At 42.1% G+C, this 24,739-nt stretch overlaps 1 protein-coding gene across 2 annotated transcripts in view; it reads right to left on the bottom strand.

The window, feature by feature from the left end:
* The window catches only part of tbc1d8 (TBC1 domain family member 8), a 111,522-nt gene that overhangs the window by 21,280 nt on the left and 65,503 nt on the right, over window positions 1-24,739 (bottom strand). For both annotated transcript variants that reach the window (XM_078545634.1, XM_078545635.1), the window contains exons 6-9: window positions 24,068-24,275; window positions 23,082-23,276; window positions 7,316-7,486; window positions 5,448-5,598 (exon numbers count right to left, since the gene is read on the bottom strand). In XM_078545634.1, the coding sequence (XP_078401760.1) occupies window positions 5,448-5,598; window positions 7,316-7,486; window positions 23,082-23,276; window positions 24,068-24,275 (725 nt within the window). The remainder of the gene's footprint in view (window positions 1-5,447; window positions 5,599-7,315; window positions 7,487-23,081; window positions 23,277-24,067; window positions 24,276-24,739) is intronic.

Raw genomic sequence — 24,739 nt, 5'->3', positions numbered from 1 at the left:
ACCAGTTCTGGTGGAAGTGGACAACATGCAAATTCCATGCTGTCACCTCATTTACATGACTGTTGCAAAGGGCTGAGCATGGCCTTGCTGCTTCCGCTCTCAGATGGGAGCCGAGCCGTGGCTAATAACACGTGTTGTGTCCGGTCTTCTGTTCATAAAGGCAGTTTTAATGGCAAGCTGCACTAAATTACAGGAGGCTGCTGTTCAATACCCTTGCTACAATGGTAAACAAGGAGGATGGAACATGGCACTGCAGGTATTAGCGATGGAGACAGACGCTCCCTCTCCATTGCGGGTAAGAACCTGGTCATCAGGTGTGAGGCACTCTCGCTGTTGCTGTACGTGGCGCAGGTCTGGCCCATTCCAGACTCCTGCGCGATGGCGATCACTCGAGCCATCTTCCGCTTTATCTGGAGGTCGAAAATGGATCGTGTCCGCAGGGACGCGATGTACAGGCCTCTAGATAAAGGGGGAAAAAACGTGCCCAACATCGCCCTCATACTGATGGCCACCTTTATGTGTGGCTGCATCAAGCGGTGCGTAGATCCTCAGTACGCAAACACCAAGTGTCACTACGTGCTGAGGTTCTACCTGTCCCCGGTGTTGCGAAGGATGGGTCTGGCCACGCTACCGCGGAACGCTCCAAGTAGTTGGACCGTGCCGTACCACCTGTCCCTCGTGGAAAAATTTATGCAGAAAAACACCTTTGACCACAAGTCCAGCAGGCAGTGGTCAGCACGTAACGTCCTAGAGGCCCTGAGGGAAAAGGAGAGGGTGGACCCTGTGGGACGGTTCCCCGAGCAGACTGTCAAAGTCATTTGGCAGAATGCCTCATCACCAGAACTTTCCAACAAGCACCAAGACGTAGCTTGGCTGGTGGTGAGAAAGGCCCTCCCCGTCAGATCCTTCCTACACGCCAGGAGTCTCACCCCCTCTGCACGTTGCCCTCGAGGTGGCTGTGGTGGGGAAGAGACCGTTGGTCATCTCCTTGTGGATTGTGCCTTTGCAAAGAAAGTCTGGAGAGAGATGCAGTGGTTGCTGTCGAGGTTCATCCCGAGCAGTTCTGTGACACAGGACTCTGTGCTCTACGGGCTGTTCCCAGGGACACACACCGAGACAAACATCAACTGCAGCTGGAGGATCATCAACTCGGTGAAAGACGCGCTTTGGTCTGCCCGAAACTTGTTGGTCTTCCAGCACAAAGAGTTGTCCCCGACCGATTGTTGCGGACTGGCACAATCCAAAGTCCAGGACTACGTGCTGAGGGACGCACTAAAGCTTGGGGCAGCTGCCGCAAAGGCGCAATGGGGAAGGGTCGCTGTCTAAGACCTTTCTGCCACAGCGCACCGAGAGACTGGGAACTGTTTAGAGCTCCTCGGGCTGTACAGCTCAAAATGAAAGGCTGTAAATGATTGTAATATTGTTTGTACTGATGCACCTGGTGATACATTTTGTAAAAGTTTAACCTGGATTGTACCCTTGTAATGGTGTTTTTGAAATGGTTTGGAATGTGATTGAAGATATTTTATGAATAAAGTATATTTTTGCAAAAACAACAAAAAAAAAAGACTGGAGGAGAGAGGCCATGGGTTCTATGGGAGACGGATGGGTGGCCAGGAGACCCTCAAAGGGATTGGGAACAGGTGCCAGAGAAGTTAGTGCTATCATCCGGACCCGAGGATCTGGCAGCATTGACACAAGTAGGCTTCATAACCTTCAAGTGACATCTCCTACTCAACACTCTACCAGTCTCTTATAATGCACCATACACCCATCACTCATCCAGCAGCAGTCTCTGACACTCAGGGAATCCAGAGAGTTGGGGTCTCAAGGATAACTAATCAGCACTTCTACCTGGATACAAGGGCTATTTGATTCAGGTTTCAATGGAGATGGGCTTTGAGAGGGGAAAGGTCTAAGATATTCCTGAAAACCCACAGTCAAGGTTAGTCTGCTAGAAATTTGGGAGAGGAAGAGAGCTATAGGCAGCAAGATGCTTTGGTTCACCTACAGGAATGTGGGTTGGATCTCGCGCTTGAATCGCAAAGGCCAAATTCATGAGAAGTTAAAATGAGGCTGGAAGACTTGCCTATCTTGTTGTAGAGGAAGAACCTCTGGTGGGGAAAAAACCCATTGTGAAAGACAGTTCTGAATTTCAAAGTTTCCAGGTTGAGAAGGGAAAAGAACAGAAGTAAAACCTTGGGAGCTAAGAATCATCTTGGGCTGGTTTGAGGAGAATTGAATGTCTACTTAAAAGGACAGTGAAAAGTATAACTGTGAAGTGTACTTTTGCCTAAAATAAAAAGGGGATGATCTGTTCTGTGCCTTAAAGTATAAGCTACTCACAAGGATAGTATTTAGTCAATAGTGCTTTTAGTCATTTGGTACAGTAAAAGTCTTAAAATGTGAAATATTGTCCTTTCAGATATTAACTGGAAATTCAAAGTTATTTTAAAAGTTATTAGTCTCAACGGAAATCGTAACATTAGGATTGTTCTTCCCTATAGGGTCCTTTACTAGAGATCATTACACATTACCAAGCCTAAAATAGCCTGTTCCCTGGGTTGATTCATAACATATTGTTCTAAGAAACTGACCCAAATATACCCTATGAACTTGTCCTCAGGGTTATCCTTGCCAATTTCATTTGTCCAATCTATATGGGAATTAAAATCACCCACACTTATTGAAGTACATTTCATACAAGCCTCCATTATTTCTTTATTTATACTCTGTCCTACAGTATAGTAGCTATTAGAGGGCCTCTAAACTACTCCAACCAGCGACATCCTTCCCTTACTACTTCTTAGCTCCACCCAAACTGATTCTACATCTTGATCTTCTAAGCCAAGATAATTTATCAACACTGTGCTGATCTCATCCCTTGTTAACAAAGCTACCCTACCTCCTTTTCTTTTCTTCATATCTTTCCAAAATGTCAAATACCCTTGAATATTCAGTTCCCAGCAATCACATCATGCTCATTATTTTCTATCTCTGCCATCAATTCATCTATCTTGTTACAAATACTGCGTGCATTCTGTGATAAAAGTATAATAATTTTCATAATATTTTTCTGTTTTTTTGTGAAGCAGCTTAAGGGGGTAAGTATAGTTGGGCCTATGTGTGATTTAATTCCATTTGGAGTCACATAGACTGCAAGTTTGAAATCATCAAAAAAAGCTAGGTGCTTGACAAGCTAATGAGTAAACATGGATGCTGGCTCAACATGTAAGGTACGAAGGGAATTTGCATTTTTAGATAAATGTAGGGATACTTGGATTTCAAAGGGATCTTAGTCTGTTTGCAACCAGCCAGATAAGTAAGGCTAAGGAATGTGTTTATTTTTGGTGGACTTATTACTTCTGAATTCAGTGCAAACATCTCATAATAAATACAAACTGCAAAACCGTTGTGATAGCGCAACCAAGTTTCCCTCATGGATTTGGTCCGCCTGGCACACATCATCTGCTATGTCATAAAAATTCAGATAAAGAGCCTTTAATTCTGTTTTTTTTTTACTATTTTTCCCTACTCTGATCATATTTCCTGGTGCCCTCTTATGTTTGTACATTCTGTTCCTTTCTGTCACACTCTGGTTATCATTACCAGTATCATTACCCTGCATTATTACCTTGTCCTTTCTTTTTAACTTTCTAAATTTTCCCTCCCCAGAACCTCCGCAACCACCCCCACACCCCTCCCACAATCCCCACTATTTAGTCTTAAACCTTTGCTACAGCCCTAGTTTGATTCGCCAGGATACTGGTCCTGCAGGGAAAAAATGAATAGCTATGAGGAGAGAGCAGGGGGAGTGGGTCTAATTGGATTGCACTTTTAAAGAGCCAGCACAGGTATGATGGGCTGAATGGTCCCCTTCTGCACTGTGAGATTCTAAGTATGGTTCAGGTGAAGCCTATTCCAATGGAACAGCTTCCGTTTTCCCCAGTGCTGGTGCCAGTGCCCCACAAATTAAAGCCCATTTCTCCCACACGAATCTTTGAACCATGCATTCAACTCTCTGATCTTATTTACTCTATGCTAATTTGCTCATGGCTCATATGGTAACCCAGAGAGTATTACCTTTGTGCTTCTGCTTTTTAAGTTAGCCCCTAGCTGCTCAAACTCCCAGAACATGCATAACATCTTTCTTAGTTCTATCTATGGGCAGAATTTCACCCATGTTGGGTGGGCTCAGCAGGAGCAGTCGGGAAGCCGCCCACAATCGGCACCAGACCGCAATTTCATGCTGTGGGCCAATCAAGGCCCGCCCAGCGTGAAACGTGAGCAGTAGCGCTCAGCGCTGCCTGTGCGGGCCGCGCGAGCACAACCTTCACCTATGCGCGTGAGTGCACACTTCATAATCTCCCTGAGGCACAGAGCTGCTGGGCAGGCGCTCCACTGCCATGGTGCACTCACGCAATATTTCCGTCGGCAGGCGCGCCCGCACGAGTCGGAAGTGCGCCCATCGACATTTAAGAGGCCTATTAAGGCCATTAAAGTAGCAATTAACTGAGATTTTTCATTGCCAGGCTGGCGAATCAGCAGGCTGGCCTTTGCATTTTTCAGCAAACCTCATCCACGGGCGAGATGAGGTTTCCGATATTAATTTTAAAAAATGTTTGGACAGAATTTATCATCATCCATATGTCCCTGTGACTGATTCTGATTTGTGGACATTTTTTCCCGGTTTTTAAAATCTTTATTTTCTCCATTTAAATTCTTCAGCTCCCTGAGGCAGCTCTCTGCCTTCAGGGAGTTTTCATTCTGTGCTCCCACACGCCCGCGCTGACTTCAGCGTTCGCCCTCCTCTCGCCCCACCCCACAGCACTGAGCCTTTCAGTGTGCCTTTCTCGCTGGCTGGCCGTTAATTGGCCAGCCAGGGTGAAATCGTGGTCGGGGCCAATCAGGGTCGGGGGTCTGTTCCCGGGCCCAATGATTGCGGGTGCCCAGTGAACTAAAAATCCTGCTCGAAGAAACAGAATGGTATAGAAAGAAACTACTTGCATTTATACAGTTCCTTTCATGTCCTCAAGACATCCCATAGGACTTCAGAACCAATATTTGCTTTTTGAAATGTAGTCACTTGTTGCATTTTTGGAAAAACATGGTTGCGAATATTCACTGAGCCAGATTGCAATAAGATGAATGTCCAGTTAATCTGTTTAGATATTGGTTAATGGATGAATGCTTGCTAGGACATTGACATTCCCACGCAGAGCTTGAGGATCTTTTACATCCATTTGAACAACCAGATGGCACCTTGGTTTAATGTTTCACCTGAAATATAGCACCAGTAACAAAATGCAGCTCTCCCGTAGCGCTCAATTCCTAGAGTGGGACTTTCAAACTTCTGACTCAAAGGCAAAAGTGCAACCATTGAGCCAAACACTTTACTGGACTCATCTGTAGCAGAATGAATTTGTCACAACATTCCGAATACGCACCTGAAAAGAGAAGCCACAACTCTCCTCGAAGACATTCTGGAATTCCCATTGCAACCAGCTTTCTTATCTTCTCAGTCCGAAACATACTGACTGTGCGACCATATTCCACAAAATGATCGTACCATAATTGATTTTTCACATGTTCCATTTTCTAAAGATACAAATCCACTATTATTTAGAAGCAATTTGAGTAGCAGCCTTTGTCTAATCGTCCTCTTATAGTGAGATTGCAAACCGTATAATCAAATGGAAATAAAAATGATTAAAGCCATTATGTTGTCTTATTGAGAATGCAGCCATTTTAAGGTAACTTAACATGATATTATCATCAGTACATGTCAAAGGTATTAGACTTTCAATCTTTAGAAAACAGTTTAAAAATAGTTTTTCCCTCTTCTGACAGGAGCATTGCCTCACCATGGCCTATACAAATGAAGTTCGATTACACTTATGCCTCCTTTAGCTCAGCGATTTAATTTCTGCCTCGAAAGGAAAAGCCTCAGGCTCTGTCAGATGTTCAACAATCACCACCCCTCTCCAAATTTCCCTCCATCTCATCCATTCACTCGCTAACATGGCCCTTGCAATCCCTGATCTTACAATGGAAGATTGCATTGATACCATACTCAACAGAAGCTGAGCTCATCCTGTCCCTTACTGAAACCTGGTTATCCTTTCCACCACCTACCCACTCAACCCAACACCATGGCATTAACAAATGGGATTTTCCACGATTTCCTCTGGTATCTTTTCCCCTATAAGCAGTCATACAAGGAGGTGTTCTTGCCTCTGAAATTAGGTGTCACGTTGGCGACCCTACTGTTCTCTCCCGTACCTAAGAATGTTTGAAAGATTGTCAGAGCCTCTAGACTTTCATAAGCTGGCAAACCCAATGTCTTTTCCATTTTGAATTCCGCAATTGTGACATGTGTATTTTTTCTGTGTCATTACATAGGAACAAGAGAAGGCCATTCAGCCTAATGAGCATGTTCTGCTATTCTATTTCATCACGAGTGATCTGCACTTCAACTCCATTTAACCACGCTAGCTCCATATTCTTGCTACCTTTACCCAATAAGAGAATTAAAACATTGCATCATTTTCTCTCATCCCCATTACAACACCCTCCTGTGAAAACCAAGGAAAGTAAAAATTTTAGTATCATTAATCCTTCATTCTCGAGAGGATTTCCTTTTTCTTCTCTGATCAACCTCATACTTTCTGTAACTATAAGATGAATGAACAAGTTACAGTAAAACTCAAAATTATCTTCCCTAATCAATTATGCAAAGAATAACTCAGACCTGTCTCTGAACACACCACTGACAGTCAAAGTTTAGACTTATGTGAACAAATGAGCACTTCTGCAATGTATTGAAGAGCAACAACGGTCTATGGAACTGAACCGTAGCACAATTCATAGAAATTACAGTAATGGCTGAGTTAGTGGATTTTTACAGTAACGGCTGAGTTAGTGGATTTTGGCTGAGGTGACAGTGCAACTGGCTCCAACATTCTTGGGCTTTTTCAAAGGATGGGAAGGAGAGAGAGGAAGACAAGCATTCATAGAATACAGTGCACTCACACTACAATTCAAGTATGAAAGATGATCTACTATCCCTAGATTTACAGGTTTAATTGAAACAGAGATAAGGTAGTCCTATTAACAATGCATTAATAAAGTACGCATGAACTTGTCATCAAAATAACCTTGCAAGTAACACCATCTGATCACAGAAAATACACTTTCCCACAGGCTGAGTTCGCAGTAGCAATTTTATAAATTACAAAATGCTACAGCAGGATAGAGATACATACAAAGAATAAAATTTAAAAGAAACATGAACTGAATATTCGTATTTACATACCATTGTGGAATTTGCGCTTCCAGTTTCAGTCAGGTGAAAGAGTGCCATTAAAGCTTCTGAATTCAATGAATGTCTCGGCTCTTTTTTGATACTTGAATTGTTCACGAGTGAACCTAGTGCTGTACTAGTTGTACAGATTTCTTCAGGACATCCTGAAGATTCTGAGGAAATCTAAAACACGTTGGGTTTAATTAATATTATGCTTTTAACACCTATTCATTCATTTCACATAGCCAGGCCCACAATTTAAAGAGTCTTCAAACTGTTTTTGGGTTCTATTTAAAGAGAAACGTCATGGCTTGGATTCTGTTGTGGAAATAATGGTGAGGCTCTCAGCGTTCACCGTTATTAAAGCAAAAATCAGACAGAAAATTCCTGTGACCGCACATGCAGAATTAAGTGCTGAAAGCAAGAGGTTGCTAAGTTGTCTTCCTCCTCCAAAAGCTACGTCATACTGGTTTCTCACCAATTGACTCAACATCAAACGACTGTGAATTTGCTGTACTTGTTTCTTCAGAATCCACTAAACTTTCCAGAAAAATCTAGAGCTTGTTCATACTATTGTAGTTTTTTTTTAAAATGGCACATTGCACCTTAATTACTGCCAAATGGCTTCTTTGATGCTGAAAATTAAATTTTAATAAGTATGGAGTCTCATTCATGCAGATTTTAATTATTGTTGGAGATTTCAAAACTATAAAATGCAAATAGTTTTAAAAAGTTTGTTTCTCTTATCTCTTTCTTAATCTGATCTTTATTTCCCTCTATTTTGCTTTCTGTACTGTGATAAACCCATGTTTTATATTGAAAATGACTTGTTGAGTGGGCTGAAACCGCCGAATAAATAAAAAGGCTGAACAACAGCGTTTTTAAATGATTTAAAATAGCAGTTTCTAGATGGCAAAACATTTGCATAGCAGTACTCTACAAATTCCAAAGCCATTAGTACGAAGGCCTGTGTAGAAGTAACCCACCAGAGACAATCAACTTAGGTGAGTGTGAAAGACCCATCCCCTGAACCATTCACAAAACATTCAGACATCACCTGTGTATTCAGCTGGGTATGGAACAAGCCATTAGACACAATTGCTTTGGACAATGGATCCTGGCTGAGAAGAGAATTCCTCCAGCCATAACCTAGTCATTTCTAAATAATGGACCTGGAATTAACTTGCTATGACCAAGTTTCGGTAACTGGTCAGTTTATGAGAGATCATGTGATAAGCAACCTGATCCTCTTTGTGTTTTAAGAAACTGATTTTCTCCATGCCAGTCAGAAAAGAGACAGACAGTCTGAGTGCAGGTCAGAAAGACCCTGAGTGGGCACTCTCTCTCCAGCCATCCTGCAGGCTTGTGCCCTAGCTGATTGATACACGCAGCATCTTAAAATCAATCCAGCTGCTGACTCCAGAAGAAAAGACAGAAAACATCTGTCAACATCTTCAAATCGTCCAACACAAAATCTGGAAAGACCACCGAGCCTCGCCACAAACCATCCAAGTGATCAATCTACAGGATCCATGTACAACTGACTTTTTTTGGACTCTTAAAGCATTTAACTTTCCCTCCCACTTTGTAACTTACTTGAGAACTTTTGAATGTATATGTGAATGAGGTTTGGAACGTTTTCTTTATTTTGTTTACATCAGGTGTTAAGTACAATAAATCCTATTTCCTTTTCTTTTAAAAACTTAGAACAAAACCTGCCTGTGTGTGCCTTTTACACTCTCAGTATTTAACAGTTAAACACTCACTGAATTGGCAAATTCTTTAATTTTTGACCTGTTGCAGTCAACTAAAGAGTAAAAAGAGAGGGGAGCTATTCTACCACTTCTGACCTGACCATAATAGTACATAATTTGGCATTGATTTCAAAATTCTAACTTACACTTCCTGCTTTAGACTCTGTGCTGCTCACTAATGATTCTTCAATCTGAATGGTTAAGGAGATACATGGTTGCTTGTCCTTTCAGGTGCCAGATCCCCTGTAGAGGGCACAGCCCCACACCAAAATGGCTTTCTAAACACAGAAATTTCCAGTGCAAAAGCCCATAGAAAGCCTGTGAACAAGTGAAAGTGTAATGAATGGCTAGTGTCATTTGCTTACCACTGACCAAAAAATTCCAAACATGATTACCACAGTTTTCCAGAATTTATGACCAGAGCAAGGCCCAAAGCATTATGAACTTTACTGAAGCACTGTTTAAAATTGGCTGATGAATAATGGATTGTGAGATCCAATTATTGCATAGACATGGGCACAATTAAAACTATATACAAATGTAAAACCAAACAAAACATTTTGAACCATGCAAAGTTTGTCCTTTTTGATTGTATATTAAACTTAACCTACACTTTTAGGTGGTGTTTATGCAGTTGCAATCAGCCACATTCCAGAGCTTATCCTGAAGTACAGAACTCTTAATATATCTTCGCCCCCAGCCCATTTTTCCTGCTAACTTCTTGAGATGATGGTTCCAGTCACTCTGGTATTTGTTGGAATGGCTTGTCATGTGTAAACAAGCTCTTACTTGCAAGTGGTATCAGAGCATAATCCCAGGCCAACTATAGTATCCAGCTGAGATCAATGAACTTAGCACAGATCAGGTATTGAATTTATGATTTTCTTTGTGCAAATGGACCAGATTTTTGTGGCCTCATGGAGACTCTTTGGCCTTTAAAAATGGCAGATGGGACCCGGATCCTGAAGTCCTGTCCGCATTTCCGAAAAATCCTAATTTTGCCAGTAGGGGAAAGAGAACAGGGCATGGCTCACACAGGCAGGAAACCCAAACTCAGCAGGGTCATTTGAATTCAGTTCTAAATTGAAACATTTTCACTGTGGCAAGGGCCTTAATCCACAGTGTGGGAGTCACAAATTTATGGAGGAGACTTAAATGCTCGTGAAGGGTGGATACGGTATGTAAAACTGTCAACTGTGAAGTTACTTTAATCCTTAGCCCTTAAAAATTAAAAAAAAGCCTGTGTCAGTGAGATTTGAAAAAAATGTTCCAGCAGTTACAATAGTTGTTTGTTAATATTACCTCAATGGCCTTCATTATATGATATTATATCATGCATTCTGGGTGGGAGACTTCAATGTCCATCACCAACAGTGGCTCGGTAGCACAGCTACTGACCAAGCTGGCCAAGTCCAAAATGACATAGCTGCTAGACTGGGTCTGCAACAGGTGGTGAGGGAACCAACAAAAGGAAAGAACATACTTGACCTCAGTCTCTCAAACCTGCCAGCCACAGATGCATCTGTCCATGACAGTATCAGTAGGAGTGACCACAGTTGTGAAGTCCCGCCTTCACATTGAGGATAACCTCCATCATGTTATCTAGCACTACCACCATGCTAAACGGGATAGATTTCGAACAGATCTAGCAATTCAAGACTGGACATCTATGAGGCAACGTGGGCCATCAGCAGCAGCAGAATTGTACTCAAACACAATTTGTAACCAGTATTTCCAACAACCTCATAACCTCATTGCCAGGCATATTCCCCATTCTACCATTACCATCAAACCAGGGGATGAACCCTGGTTCAATGAAGAGTGCAGGAGGGCATGCCAAGAGCAGCACCAGGCATACCTAAAAATGAGGTGTCAACCTGGTGAAGCTACAATACAGGACTACTCGCATGCCAAACAGCATACACGGCAAGTGATAGACAGAGCTAAGTAATCCCACAATCAACGGATCAGAGCTTACAGATCAGAGCCACGTCCAGTCGTGAATGGTGGTGGACAATTAAACAGCTCAAGGGAGGATATTCCCATCCTCAATGCTGGGGGAGCCCAGCACATCAGTGCAAAAGATAAGGCTTTTGCTACAATCTTCAGCCAGAAGAGCCAAGTGGATGATCCATCTTGACCTTTCCGGAGGTCCCCAGCATCACAGATGCCAGTCTTCAGCCAATGTGATTCACTCCACGTGATATCAAGAAATGGCTGAAGGCACTGGATACTGCAAAGGCTATGGGACCTGACAATATTCCAGCAATAGTACTGAAGGCCTGTGCTCCAGAACTTGCCGTGCCCCTATGCCCCTAGTCAAGCTGTTCCAGTACAGCTACAACACTGGCATCTACCCAGCCATGTGGAAAATTGCTCAGGTATGTCCTGTACATGAAAAGCAGGTAAAATCCAACCCAGCCAATTACCGCTCCATCAGTCTACTCTCCATCATCAGTAAAGTAATGGAAGGGGTCATCAACAGTGCTATCAAGCAGTACTTGCTTAGCAATAACCTGCTCACAGATGTCCAGTTTTGGGTTCTGCCAGGGCCACTCAGGTCCAGATCTCATTACAGCCTTGTTTCAAACATGGACAAAAGAGTTGAACTCCCGAGGTGAGGTGAGAGTGACTGCCCTCGACATCAAGGCCACATTTGACTGAGTGTGGCATCAAGGAGCCCTAACAAAACTGGAGTCAATGGGAATCAGGGGGAAAACTCTGCTGGTTGGTGTCATACCTAGCATAAAGGAAGATGGTTGTGGTTGCTGGAAGGCAGTCATCTCAGCTCCAGGACATCACTGCAGGAGTTCCTCAGGGTAGTGTCCTCGGCCGAACCATCTTCAGCTGCTTCACCAATGACCTTCCTTCCATCATAAGGTCAGAAGTGGGGATGTTTGCTGATGATTGCACAATGTTCAGCAACATTCATGACTCCTCAACACTGAAGCAGTCCATGTCCAAATGCAGCAAGACGCAGACAAAACCAGGCTCAGGCTGAGAAGTAGCAAGTAACATCTGTGCCACACAAGTGTCAGGCAATGACCATCTCCAACAAGAGACAATCCAACCATCGCCCCTTGCTGTTCAATGGCATTACCATCACTGAATCCCCCACTATCAACATCCTGGGGGTTACCATTGACTAGAAACTGAACTGGGCTAGCCATATAAATACTGTGGCTGCAGGAGCAGGTCAGAGGCTACGAATCCTACGACAAGTAACTCACCTGCTGACTTCCCGAAGCCTGTCCACCATCAAGAAGCTTGACAGAGTCCAGGACAAAGCAGCCCACTTGATTGGCATCACATCCACAAACATTCACTCCCTCAACCACCGCCACACAGTAGCAGCAGTGTGTACCATCTACAAGATGCACTGCAGGATTTCACCAAGGCTCCTTCAACAGCACCTTCCAAACCCACGACCACTACCATCTAGAAGGACAAGGGCAGCAGATACATGGGAACACCACCACCTGTAAGTTCCCCGCCCAGTCACTCACCATCCTGACTTGGAAATATATTGCAGTTCCTTCACTGTCGCTGGGTGAAAATCCTGGAACTCCCTTCCTAACAGCACTGTGGGTGTACCTCAACCACATGGACTGCAGCTGTTCAAGAAGACAGCTCACCGCTACCTTCTCAAGTGCAACTAGGAACGGGCAATAAATGTGGGCCCAGCCAGTGAAGCCCACATCCCATGAATTAATTTTTAAAAAAATTAATGCTTGGCTGCTTTCCACAACCTACAATTATCCCAGCTAGAGGTTGGGATGGGGTGGGGGGGGGGGGGGGGGGGGTGGATTAAAAGTTTACAGTTTGATTGACAGCTCAAATAGGTTTTTAAAGGATTAACTATCTTTGATGTGGAGTTTATGAATAAAAGTCTGTTTGCTTTGATAAGGGATTAAATACTTGAGGGGCTTTTAAAGCTTTGAATGTCCTTTCATGAATGACAGTTTTTTATTTATAGTGAAAACTGCAATAGATATTTTTATCTTTATTTTACTTCATCTCAACATGGCTCCTTAGGTCTGCCTATGGTGGATATTGGGTGAATTGGCATGGAGGATGTAAGATCAAAGGCTGGTGGGTGGGGGCATGGGCTGGCATGAGTTGGCATTGAGGATATGAGGGCCTTTGGGGGTGGCTGGAGACATGAGCTAGTATGGATGGGACCTGGGGGGTGGGTGGAGGGGTGTGAAGGGTGAGGCCCCATATTTAACAAAACAATTGGGACAAAGTCCCAGAGAACTGAAGTGGGCTTTTTAAACAGCCTGTCTTGCCACTTGGCTGCCCTGTGGCCATCTCTGATCTATGTTCAGGGGTGGCGGCAGTGAGCCTGACTCCATCCCACCCCCAAAGGATGAAAAAAAAATCTCACACAAACTATTTGCCTCGGAGCGAAGTACAGCCCTATGACTCAGCTACTGACCTAGTGAAGTATCTGAGCCATAGAGCAGTCCAATATAGCTTTGACATCTTCAAGCTGTTGGGGAGTGTAAAGCAAAAAATCAAACTTGAATAATTAGTCAGAATCAGACCCATACCAACAAGGATCATAAGAGTCAGAGTTATACAGCACAGATCCTTTCTAAGCATCTGCTCAAAGCTCTATTGGACAGTAAGTTTATTTAGCAACTACCTATTAAATTTTCAGGGGGTTTCTGGACTGTTTGAGCACAGCCCTGCTTGGAATTCACAATTACTCACACACCCAAAAAGACAGATTTACTCTTCAAATTGTTTCATGCAGCATCTACCGCCATCTTTTCTAGCAACTCCGTCCTCCTGTATTGGATATCCTGAATCCTGAGGTAAGGAAGGAAGTCTGCTTGTACTTCAAGGCAGTAAGTTAGAATCTTGGTTAGGCCACACTTAAGAACATGCACAATTCTGATCTCCATTTTACAAGATGTATAGAGGCATTGGGGAAGGTGCAAAAAAAGATTTGCAACAATGATACCAAAGCTGAGAGATTATAGCCATCAGGAAAGGCTGCACAGACTGGGGCCATTTTCTCCACAAAAAGGAAGGCTGAGGGCTGATCTAATTGAGGCCTTTAAATTTGATAGAATAGATGTAAATACGTTTCCACTTGTGGAGGTACTTGGAGTTGGAGTTTAATATATATATAATATTTCTATAATATAAAATAGAATTCAATAAAGAATTCATGTGGTATTTCTTTACCAGAGTGGCAAGAATAAGAACATAAGAAATAGGAGAAGATTCGGTCTTCTCAAGCTTGTTATGCCATTCAATGAAGTTGCGGTTGATCTGACTGTGGCTAACTCCACCCACCCCTCTGACCCCGATATCAATCAAAAACCTGATCAGCTCAGTGGTGAATATGTTCAATAACCCAGCCTCCACTGCTCGCAATTTCAAACACTAACAACCCTTAGAGAAGAAATTCATCTTCATCTGTGTCTTAAATGGGAGAACCCTTATTTTGAAACTGTACCCCCTAGTTCTAGATTCCCCCATGAGAGAAAACATCCTCTTAGCATCTACCCTGTCAAGCCCCTTCAGGATCTTACATGTTTCAATAAGGATATGGAACTTCCTATAACAGGGAGTGGTTGAGGTGAATAGCATAGATTTATTTAAGTGGAAGCTAGATAAGTACATCAGAGAGGAAGAAATGGAAAGGTATGCTGACAGGGCGAGATGAAGTAGAATGGGGCTCATTGACTTGGTTAATCACCAGCAGGAATCAATCGAGCCTAATGGATTGTGCCTGTCTCTATGCTGTAAATTCTATGCACAGACTATAGCCAGAGTGTGTTAAACTGGCATTTTAGAAACTGTCCTAGAGACCTTTTAGAGTTTCTTGGTGATTTTTACAAGTTTTACCTTGATTAAAAGAGCGGTTTTATGAAATGCATGGCTCAGAGAGCTGGATTCAGGACTCTCTGTAGACTTCAAAAACATCAACTCGGGAGGTCTGAATACTTCAAACTTCTGTCTGCTTTCCAGCAAGAAAGACAGCAACGTGAATTTTTTCAAAAGTTTGACTATTTAATTAAGGTTTATTTATTAGCCATCTCCAACAATGACAGAGACTTGTGCCACAGCTGCACCAACCAAGGTGGGTGGTTAGTTTGAAGTGCATTAAAATCAAACTTGAACAAGCAGCTAGTTTGCTTTTTAAAATCTCTTCTGGGAGAAAAAATGGCACCTTGCCCTGTAGTAAGGATTTCCTGTTTTTAGTTTTTACATAGAACATCTTGGGGGATTGTACTGCAAAATTCCCAAGTGGCAATGAAACTCAACTGGCAGTCTGGGCTACAAACAATTGCTGCAAATTGTCCCAACTCAAGAGCTTAAGGACAGGCCACAAGTGGAGACAGGAAAGCCAGTATTCTGGGAATGCCAGAGGCGATGATAATTTTAGCATATCTATAAACAGAGTTCCTGCTGATATAAAAGGTATCACACGATATGAAATCCTCATTCAGAAGCTAGGTAGAAAGTTAAGCCTATCAAAATAAAATTACATCTCAATGCTTTCTCCTTTTAACAATCCTTTCTGCAATGCTCGCTCTCTTGCCCACATTCTACCCATCCAGTCCCAAAATCTTTCAACTTAGTTCAATAGCTATATAGCTCATTAACTTCAGGTGAACGAGTCCATGGGCAGAATTTTTCGCTGAGTGGGCGGGCACGTGGCCAACCCACTTGAGCGTGAAATAGCGCATGATAACGTTGGGTGAGCATCCCGACATCATTGCACACTTGCGCGATATTTCGGTCGGCAGGCATGTGCCAAACTTGGAACTGCACCCACCGACAATTAAGAGGGTAATCAAGCCCATTAACAGTGCAATTAAGAGATTTTTCGCTGCCTGTCCAACATTACGGCTGGCAGGCGGGCAAAAAGGCCAGGTGGCCTTTGCATTTTACAGGAAATCTCATCCACGGGTGGAATGAGGTTTCCGTTATTAAATAAAAAAAATAAAAATGTATGGGCAGAATTTTCATCGTTTATATATTCAGGCGGCTGATTCTGATGCGTGGACATTTTTTTCTGCATTTTAAAATCTTTATTGGTTGCTTTTAAGTTCTTCAGCTCCCTGGGTTAGCTCTCTGCCTTCAGGAGCTTTCATTCCATGCTCCCCCACAGCCATGCTTATGTCAACGCCCGCCCTCCTCCCGCCCCCACCCTGGCAGTGCTGCACATTTCAGTACACCTATCACGCTGGCTGGCCATTAATTGGCAAATAACTTGAATTTATATGGCACCCATCATACCATCAGAAATTCCAAAGCACATTACAACTAATACATTCCTTCTGAAGTGCACCTACTGCTTTACATACAAACACAACAGTCAATTTGTTCATTGCAAAGTTCCTGCAATGAGATAACTTATCAGTTAATTTGTTTTGGTGGTGTTGGATGATGGATACGTGTTGGCCAGGTCATCAGAACTCCCTACTTTCCTTGAATAGTGCCATAGGATCTTTATGTACACATGAACAGACAGACAATCAGTACTGCCAACATCTTGGCCCAAAGATGGCGCCAACAATAATGAAGCACTCTTCACTACTGCACTGACTGTCAGCCTGGTCTATGTGCTCAATTCCAAATACTTGGCTCAGCAGCAACTCTTGCAATATTGGAGGCAGATTGTACTAGCATGGAATTTGAGTTGCTTCTGGATCAAAAGGTACAGTATCTAGTGGAGTGGAGAAAAAAAAGACAAGAAACCCATCCAAAATGACCAACATAGGTCATGTTTCTTAAATAGGCAGCATCCACAGGTGATTCTCACCTTTTTCAATGGATGAGTGCTAAATTGTATGTGAAGATTGAACAAATCAGAAAACAACATTAAGTTGAAGGATAGGTAACAAGATGTAGGCCTGGATTTTCAGAGCCGTGAAGATGCTGCAGCATATCCAAAATGGCGGACGGACCCCAAATCTGGAAGTCCCACCCTCATATCTGGCAGAAACCATTTTCGCCGGGTGGGGTGGACGGGACAACGGGCTGGATGCAGGATGCGACTTCCACATAGGAGTTGGGAATCCCAAGCTCAGCATGACCATTTGAACTTAGTGCCAAGTTCAAACAGACCCCATTCTCGCCGTAGCAAGGGCCTTAACCCGCAGGGTGGGAATTATGAATCTTCAGAAGTTGTAAATGGTCATGAAGGGTGGATAAGGACGATAGAACTATCAAGCTCTCAAGTTATTTAAATAGCCAGCCCTTTAAAAGTTGAAAAGAAACACCTGTCTGTGACAGAGTTGAAAAGAAAATCTGTTATAGCAATTTCAATAGCTGTTCGTTGACAACAATAAATGTTATCATTGTAGCATTATCAATGCTTGACTGCTGTCCACAATCTATCATTATCACACTGGAGGGCCGTAAGTTCACAGCTTGATTAAAAGTTCATAGAGGTTATTAAGGGAACGGTTGTCTTTGTTGTGGGGTTATGAATATTTGTTTTTATGGGATCAAGTACTGAGGGAATTTAGAAGTATTGAATGGGCTTTAGCGAATGAGTGTTTTTTATATAGTGAAGTCAAAATAGACATTTGGAGCATTATTTTATTTCATCTCAGCATGTCTTCCAAGGTCTGCCCATGGTGAGTTGGCATGGGCGATGTAAGGGAGAAGGGAGGGCATGAGTTGGCATAAGACTATAAAGGGGGATGGGTTGACATGGAGGATGATGCCCCATTGCTGGTAGGTCAGGGTGTGAGGGGAGTGCGCTAGAAGGTCTAATGTTTAACAAAACAACCGTGGAAAAGACCCCGAAAACTGAGGCAGGCTTTTTAAACATCTCCCCCAGGCACTTGGCAGCACCTGTGGGCACTCCAATCAGCATCCAGGGTTTACAGGTTGGACTCCATCTCCCCCTGTCCCTGGAACAAAGATCCTGCCATGCCACTTCTTATCACCCCCCTCAGAGAAACCACCTCAGGAGCAAAAATCCAGGCCATAGTTCTCATGAAAGACACTTTCCCCACCCCACCCCCAAATGTTGACCATTACACAATTGCTACAAGATTGTTCTCAGGAGAATATCCTGCACAAAAACACTAAAGTGGTCAAGCCCAATGCTGTAATAAAGTTGTCAACTGAAATATTTACTGAATAATGACTTATTTTTCATTTCTATACAATTAACTGGCCAAGTCAGATTTGCAATTATATCAGTGTGTTATAGCTATATTACTTTCAAAGTGCAGCAAAAGATCCAAGCAAATATGGCAGTCATTTAGCACATGGCAATATCCCAGAAACTACAAAAAGTTGAGGAAGGACATTGACCAAGAGAAATGAGATATTTTAATGTCTAACTGAATCATTAGAACAGGCAGCTGGGGCCTCAGTTTCACATCGCACCCACGGAAAGGCATCTCTGACATATAACACTTCTAGGACTACCACTAGATTGTTCACCTACATTTTGTGCCCGACTTCTAGAGTGGGGTTTGAACCCACACCTTCTGACAGAGGTGAGGGTGTTACCACCTAGATCAAGCTGACACTTGAATGCAAAATTATTTGCATGGTTGAACATTTCAGACAGTGTGTTCTATTTGAGTGGCGCATCTAAAAGCAACTTTGCTTTAAAATTAAGACACTTTTTTTCTTAAGCAGTGTAAAGATTTTACTCAAACGCAGTAAAGTAGGCTTGTGCCAATGGAGTACGAACATAGGAGCAGAAGGGAGGCCATTCGTCCCCTAAAGCCTACTCCACCATTCAATAAGATCATGGCTGATCAGTTTGTGTTTCAAATTCCGCATTCCCATCTATCCGCAATAACCTTAGATTCTTGATAAGCAGGGGAATCAATCTACCTCCACCTTAAAAATATTCAATGACCCCACCTCCACTGCTTTCAAAGGCAGGAAGTTCCAAAGTTGGACAACCTTCAGAAAAAATTTCTCCTCATCTCTGTTCCAAAAGGGCAGCCCCTAATTTTAAAACAGTGTCTCCTAGTTCTGGACTCACCCACAAGAGGAAACATCCTTTCCACGTCCACCTTGTCACGACCATTCAGGATCTTATATACTTCAATCGAGTTGCCCCTCAAATCTTCTAAACTCCAGTGAAACAACCCAGTCTCTCTAACCTTTCTTCACAAAACAGCTCACTCATTCCAGGTTTCAATCTAGTAAACGCCTCTGAACCACCTTCAATGCATTTACATCCTTCCTTAAATATTTAGACCAAAACTGCATACACTGTTCGAGATATGGTCTCATCAATGCCCCATAAATGCCCTGTATAGCTAAAGCATAATATCCTTACTTTAATGTTCAATTCCTCTCATAATAAAAGGTAGCATTCCATTAGCCTTCTTAATTACTTGCTCGTCCTGGATTCTAACTTTTTATGACTCATGCACTGGAACACCTAGATCCCTCTGCACCTTCTGCAGTTGTTTTCCATTTGAGTAATACTCTTCCTGCCAAAGTGAACAACTTCACATTTTCCCACATTATACGCCATCTGCCAGATTTTTGCCCACTTACTCAACCTATCTATATCTGTCTGTAACCTCATGTCCTCTTCACAGCATGCTTTCCTACCTTTGTGTTGTCTGCAAATTTAGCTACCATGCCTTCCCTTCACTCACCTCATCTAAGCCATTGATGTAAATTGTAAAATGTTGAAGCCTCAGCACAGACCCCTGTGCAACTCCACTCTTCACATCATGCCAATCAGAAAAAGACCCATTTATACATTGTTGTTTTCTGCCAGCCAATCTTCTATCCATGCCAAGTATGTTACCCCCTGAACCATGAACTTTTATTTTCAGGAATAACCTTTGATGTGGCACCTCATCAAATGCCCCCAGGAAATCCAAGTATGGTACATCTACAGGCTCCCCTTTATCCACGGTGCGTGTTATTCCTTCATAGAAGTCCAATAAATTGGTTAAACATGATTTCTCTTTCACAAAACGATCGACAGGCAAAGCAAGAGACTTTGGGACCTGGACATGTTCAACACAATTTCTTCCTGATTACCTTGAGTTTCTCTAAGTACCCAGCTGTAACCTCCTTAATGATCAATTCTAACACCTTCCCCACAACAGGCATCAAGCTAACTGGCCTATAAGCTTCCTGTTCTCTGCCTCCCTCTTTTCATGAATAGAGGGTTATATTTGCTACTTTCCAGTCTGATGGAGCCTTTCCAGAATCTAGGGAATTTTGGAAAATTAACACCAACGCATCTACTACCTCATTAGCCACCTCTTTAGTAAATTAGCAATTAAAAATTAGTAATAGTACTTGTATAATGAATCCAAGTATAGAGAAGATCAGTTATGTAAATAATATTTTAAAAAGATCGACAGGCAAAAGCAAGAGGCTTTGAAACTTGGACATGTACAACACAATTTCTTCCAAGCATGGGCTATTTCCAAGTACAGCAGAGAAAAGTTATTTGAAATCCACCTGATAATATTCTCAATATCATTTTATTTGTATACTGGAATTCCCATGTTGTGGGATCTGGCTCAGCTATACACTGCAGATTCCACAACTCAAGGGTCACCATCGACCTGTTCGCTCTCCATCACCTCTTCCACCAAGCACCTCTGCACCCACCCCCCAACCTCACATATCATCATCATAATCTAATTTTATATTCGCCAACTAAGGGAGTTGAGTTTCAGTTTTAAAACGTTCTGGTAACAAGTCAGATATTATGCAAATTAGTTTTAGTTTTAGCAGTTAAGATGCAGAGCTCAGGAAATATTTAGACAAAATTGGCATTTCGCATCTCATTCAGTGGCAGACTATTACAACATTATCAAACCCATTTTAGAAATATATGAATCTATTTTAATATTGTTAAAATACCACCTGTCCAAATGCCCATTTCCACTTGGTACCGTAAACATCCTTCGGATTACGCCCTTTATTCTTCTAAAACAATGGGTAAATCATTGTGATCTACTCTATCCCCTTTGATGTCAGACTGAAAACTGCTTCAATAAAGCAATCAAACCAGTAAAATAAATTTCACAAAAAGTTTTATTACAAAACGTGTATTGGTCATTACACTATTATTTTGAACACATTCCTGTAATATCATTGAAAACTATATACATATTTGTACCATTTATACAATTAAAAAAAATAACTTGGGAGAACTCACACTGATCATGTATTGGTCACCTGCAAGAACATCAGCACTTGCATTGGATGATGGCCTCTCAGTCCGAGATTTAGAGCACTTTAGGTTTAGAGCTCTAATACTAGCATCCTGTATCTACAAGTAGCAGACTAGCTGATTAACTACAAAGCCAACCTGTCCTGCCAGCTAGGCGCAGGCAATCTGGTCAGGCTACTGTGCATCTACACAAGGATTGCAGTTTGATACTTGGACTGCTATTATATCTCGTGACTGCATTCTTCCCCCACAATTTGGGAGTGGGAGGAACAATCTGTTCACTGTGTGGCCCCTCTTTTACTTGATTTTGTTCATGGCCCTGTAGAAGATCCTGCCCCAGATGTGAAGTTTTTCTTTGCTTGGGAGCATGCACATATTGAATGTGCGTTGGATTTATTTCCCCTCATTTTTTTGCCCAAAAATATCTTGGGCATGAATCTGTGAAGAAAGGGAAAATAACTTCAAATAAATATCTTTAATTAATTGAATTTTGATAATCCATGGAAAATTATTCCATAAGACAAAAAAAATCTTTATTTCAACTACAGCAAGTTATTAGGCATGAAATTGTATGCAAGATCTTACTAATTAATTGCAAATTATAGAAGAATTTAGAAATATTGCTGTTATGAGTATATTAAAGAACTCTCACTTACCAGAATTAGTTGGGTCAGAGTCGATGTTGGCTACCTTGCGTATAGGATCATTATCTTTTGTAGTCTTTTCTCTGGCCACATGGCTGTGCATTTCTCCACCACTTATGATATCAAATATATTTTCTAGTCCTCTGCATATGAAAAAATGATTTTCACTACAATTGCAGGCTTATGGCCGCCCTCTGCTGTTTGCATCAATTTGCTGCCGAGAAGTGTACCTTTTGGTTAAAATACACTCACCTTAACATAATAATTCATCAACCAAAAAAAGAGACAGCCTAAACTGCCATGGGTCCTATAGTCAAGCATTTTCTATCCTTTGTTGCCAGGTGCACTCATATGCCAACTGACATTTCTATTGGTTGCGCATTAGATTTTATTTTCAAGTACAGGGTAATTTTCAATTGATCGTTAACTTATTCTGTATGATCAGTTAAAAGTGTGTTGGATCAAATTACTGAGCTAAATATGCAGTAACAAAGTGCTTTTAAGATACAGTCCTAGAACTAAATCACTTTTCTCCTTCAACTGCAACCTCTCCTGGAGGTACAGACTCATGCGGAAATCAATGTGATGAGTTAGTGGACTTCCAATGCCTCACAATTGAGAACAGACAAGAGTGAGTAACAGAATGTGAGTTAGAAAGGTGGCAAGGATGAGAGGTCACAGCTAAACCTGATCCTGGACAGAGACACACACACACACACAACGCCCCCCCCCACCCCCCCAACACCCTCAAAGGGGGTCACTAATTTTTTTTGTCCCTTCCTAGCTCTGGGAGTAGTGTTTCTGCTGCTCGTCCAACTGAGATTAGCTAATAGGGTCTTGCTAATCTCCATGGCTCGGTACCACACTACATGGAGCACTTCTCCATTAACTGGCAGCCACAGAAATGGAGTTTCTAGTTACTCTTAAAAAAAAGCATACAAATAATTTAAATCGAAAGAGAAAGTGCTGGGAATGCTCAAGTGACCCGAAGTGTTAACTCAGTTTCTTTCTTCACAGATGCTGCCAGACCTGAATATCTGCAGCATTTTCTGTTTTAACTTCAGATTAACAACATCTGCAGTATTTAACTTTCGCATGCAGATAACGTTTTACTTTTTTTAAAAAAGGAAATATTGTTTTGCTGAACTGTCAAGTGCACTTTAGGATAATTCTGACTTCAGTGCTACGTGAAAACATTAACATTAAATGCAAAAAGTCAACAATACCTTTTCCTCAACTCTCGGTTTCTCATGGCAGCCAGGCTTTCCCCCTTTTAAAAGCTGAAGCTGTTTGTTTAGTTGCTGCACAAGATGTTCTCTATTTTTAATTTCTGTAAATTGAAATACCCTCTTGCTTTTAACACCAACAATAATTGGACTGGGGAGGAGACTAGTGTCCTCCATCTTCTCCACAGTAACCACCTGTCAATGTAAAGCAAACAAAAATTTATTGTAGACTAGCATTATCAGCATAAGGATAGCTTGCTGTGAATCTGCTGCCAAAAAATTCAAAAGAAATCAACCAATAAAAAGCGATAGATATCTCATTCCAACATTCTCCAACTGCTTCAAATATTTTTCATACATTTCCATCAAACACACCCTCCTTCACCGGTAAGTTCGAGGGAGAGGTGGAAGATGAAGCAAAGCAACAATTTTGGCTCACATTGCAACTCTGTCATAAAGCAACAGGTGTTACTTGAAAACAAGGTCAGGAGGAAATAATGCTTTTTGTTTTTGTTTACTAATGCGCAGATCTGAAGTGGTGCACCCTCCCTGGATAGTGATGCCAGTAACAAATTAAAAATAAAGCCAACTTGTAACTGATTCTAGCTGATTTCACTATCAGGCAGGGTTCAACTCCAAACAGGTTTTCTGGGCCACAAGGCAAATCAAGGACTCTTGCCAGTACTGGGTTATTTGCAGAGGGTCCATTTCAGTGGGCCATGACAGCCACTCTTGCACTCCAGAATGGCAGCCTTAAGATCTTTACAGGACGAGGCAAAACAAAAATACCTTTTCCAAACAAAGTTTCTTGGCAACGAGGGCAAAAGCAGTTTTCCGTATTGATATATATTCAGGAATTTTAAAATGTGTTTACTTCAATATCTTTTAGATTGATGTACAAAAGTTTTCTGGACTGTGCAGCTTTAAATTCAACCCAGAGTTGACCAAGGCAAAACATTTAGTGTTTCAGTGTTAGAGTCCAGTACCTCTTGAAGTGGAATGATTACATAGCAGCTACCTTCCTCCTTGCTGGCAAAGCATATGTAATTTTCTGAGATATACAACTTCCCTGCAGTGTGGCATTGGTTATATGGTGTCCACAGGAAACTGTCCACTATCACGATCAGCTTCTCTGCTCGTGGAAGCCTAAAACAAGCCCGGAAATACTCAGTCTGCATCCTAGCTTCAAGATCCCTGTACCAAAGTGAACGGAAAGCATAGTTACAAATCAGTTCAACTTAAATGGAAGGCTCAGTTTAAATCACAAGTTATGAACTAAGACTGTGGTCTTTGATTTAAAACAAGATCACAGATCAATGTTTCCAGATACTAGTACGTTTCTAGTTCGAAATTCTTACTTCCCATTAATACGCATGAGCCCTGATAATATATGTTGACAGGCAATTCAACTGCAGAGGACATGATTGGTAACTCCGATCTGATGACAACTGGTATACACATGCATATTCCCAGCAAGGGGCACTGTATAACGATCAAGAACAGAGACCCTGGCAAAAATGCTTTGCTTCCCCATTCTACCATTCTGACACCCCCAACCCACCACACACCCCTTACACCCTAGCTGAGAGTAGCTAACTCAGGCAGGGAAGCAAAGGTGGGGGGAAAAAAAGAGTAAGGGTAGAAAGAAAGATTGGTCC

This window comes from Cetorhinus maximus, chromosome 7 (assembly GCF_964194155.1).
Source record: "Cetorhinus maximus chromosome 7, sCetMax3.hap1.1, whole genome shotgun sequence".
NCBI lineage: Eukaryota > Metazoa > Chordata > Chondrichthyes > Lamniformes > Cetorhinidae > Cetorhinus > Cetorhinus maximus.
This window is presented reverse-complemented; position numbering and strand designations above follow the sequence as displayed.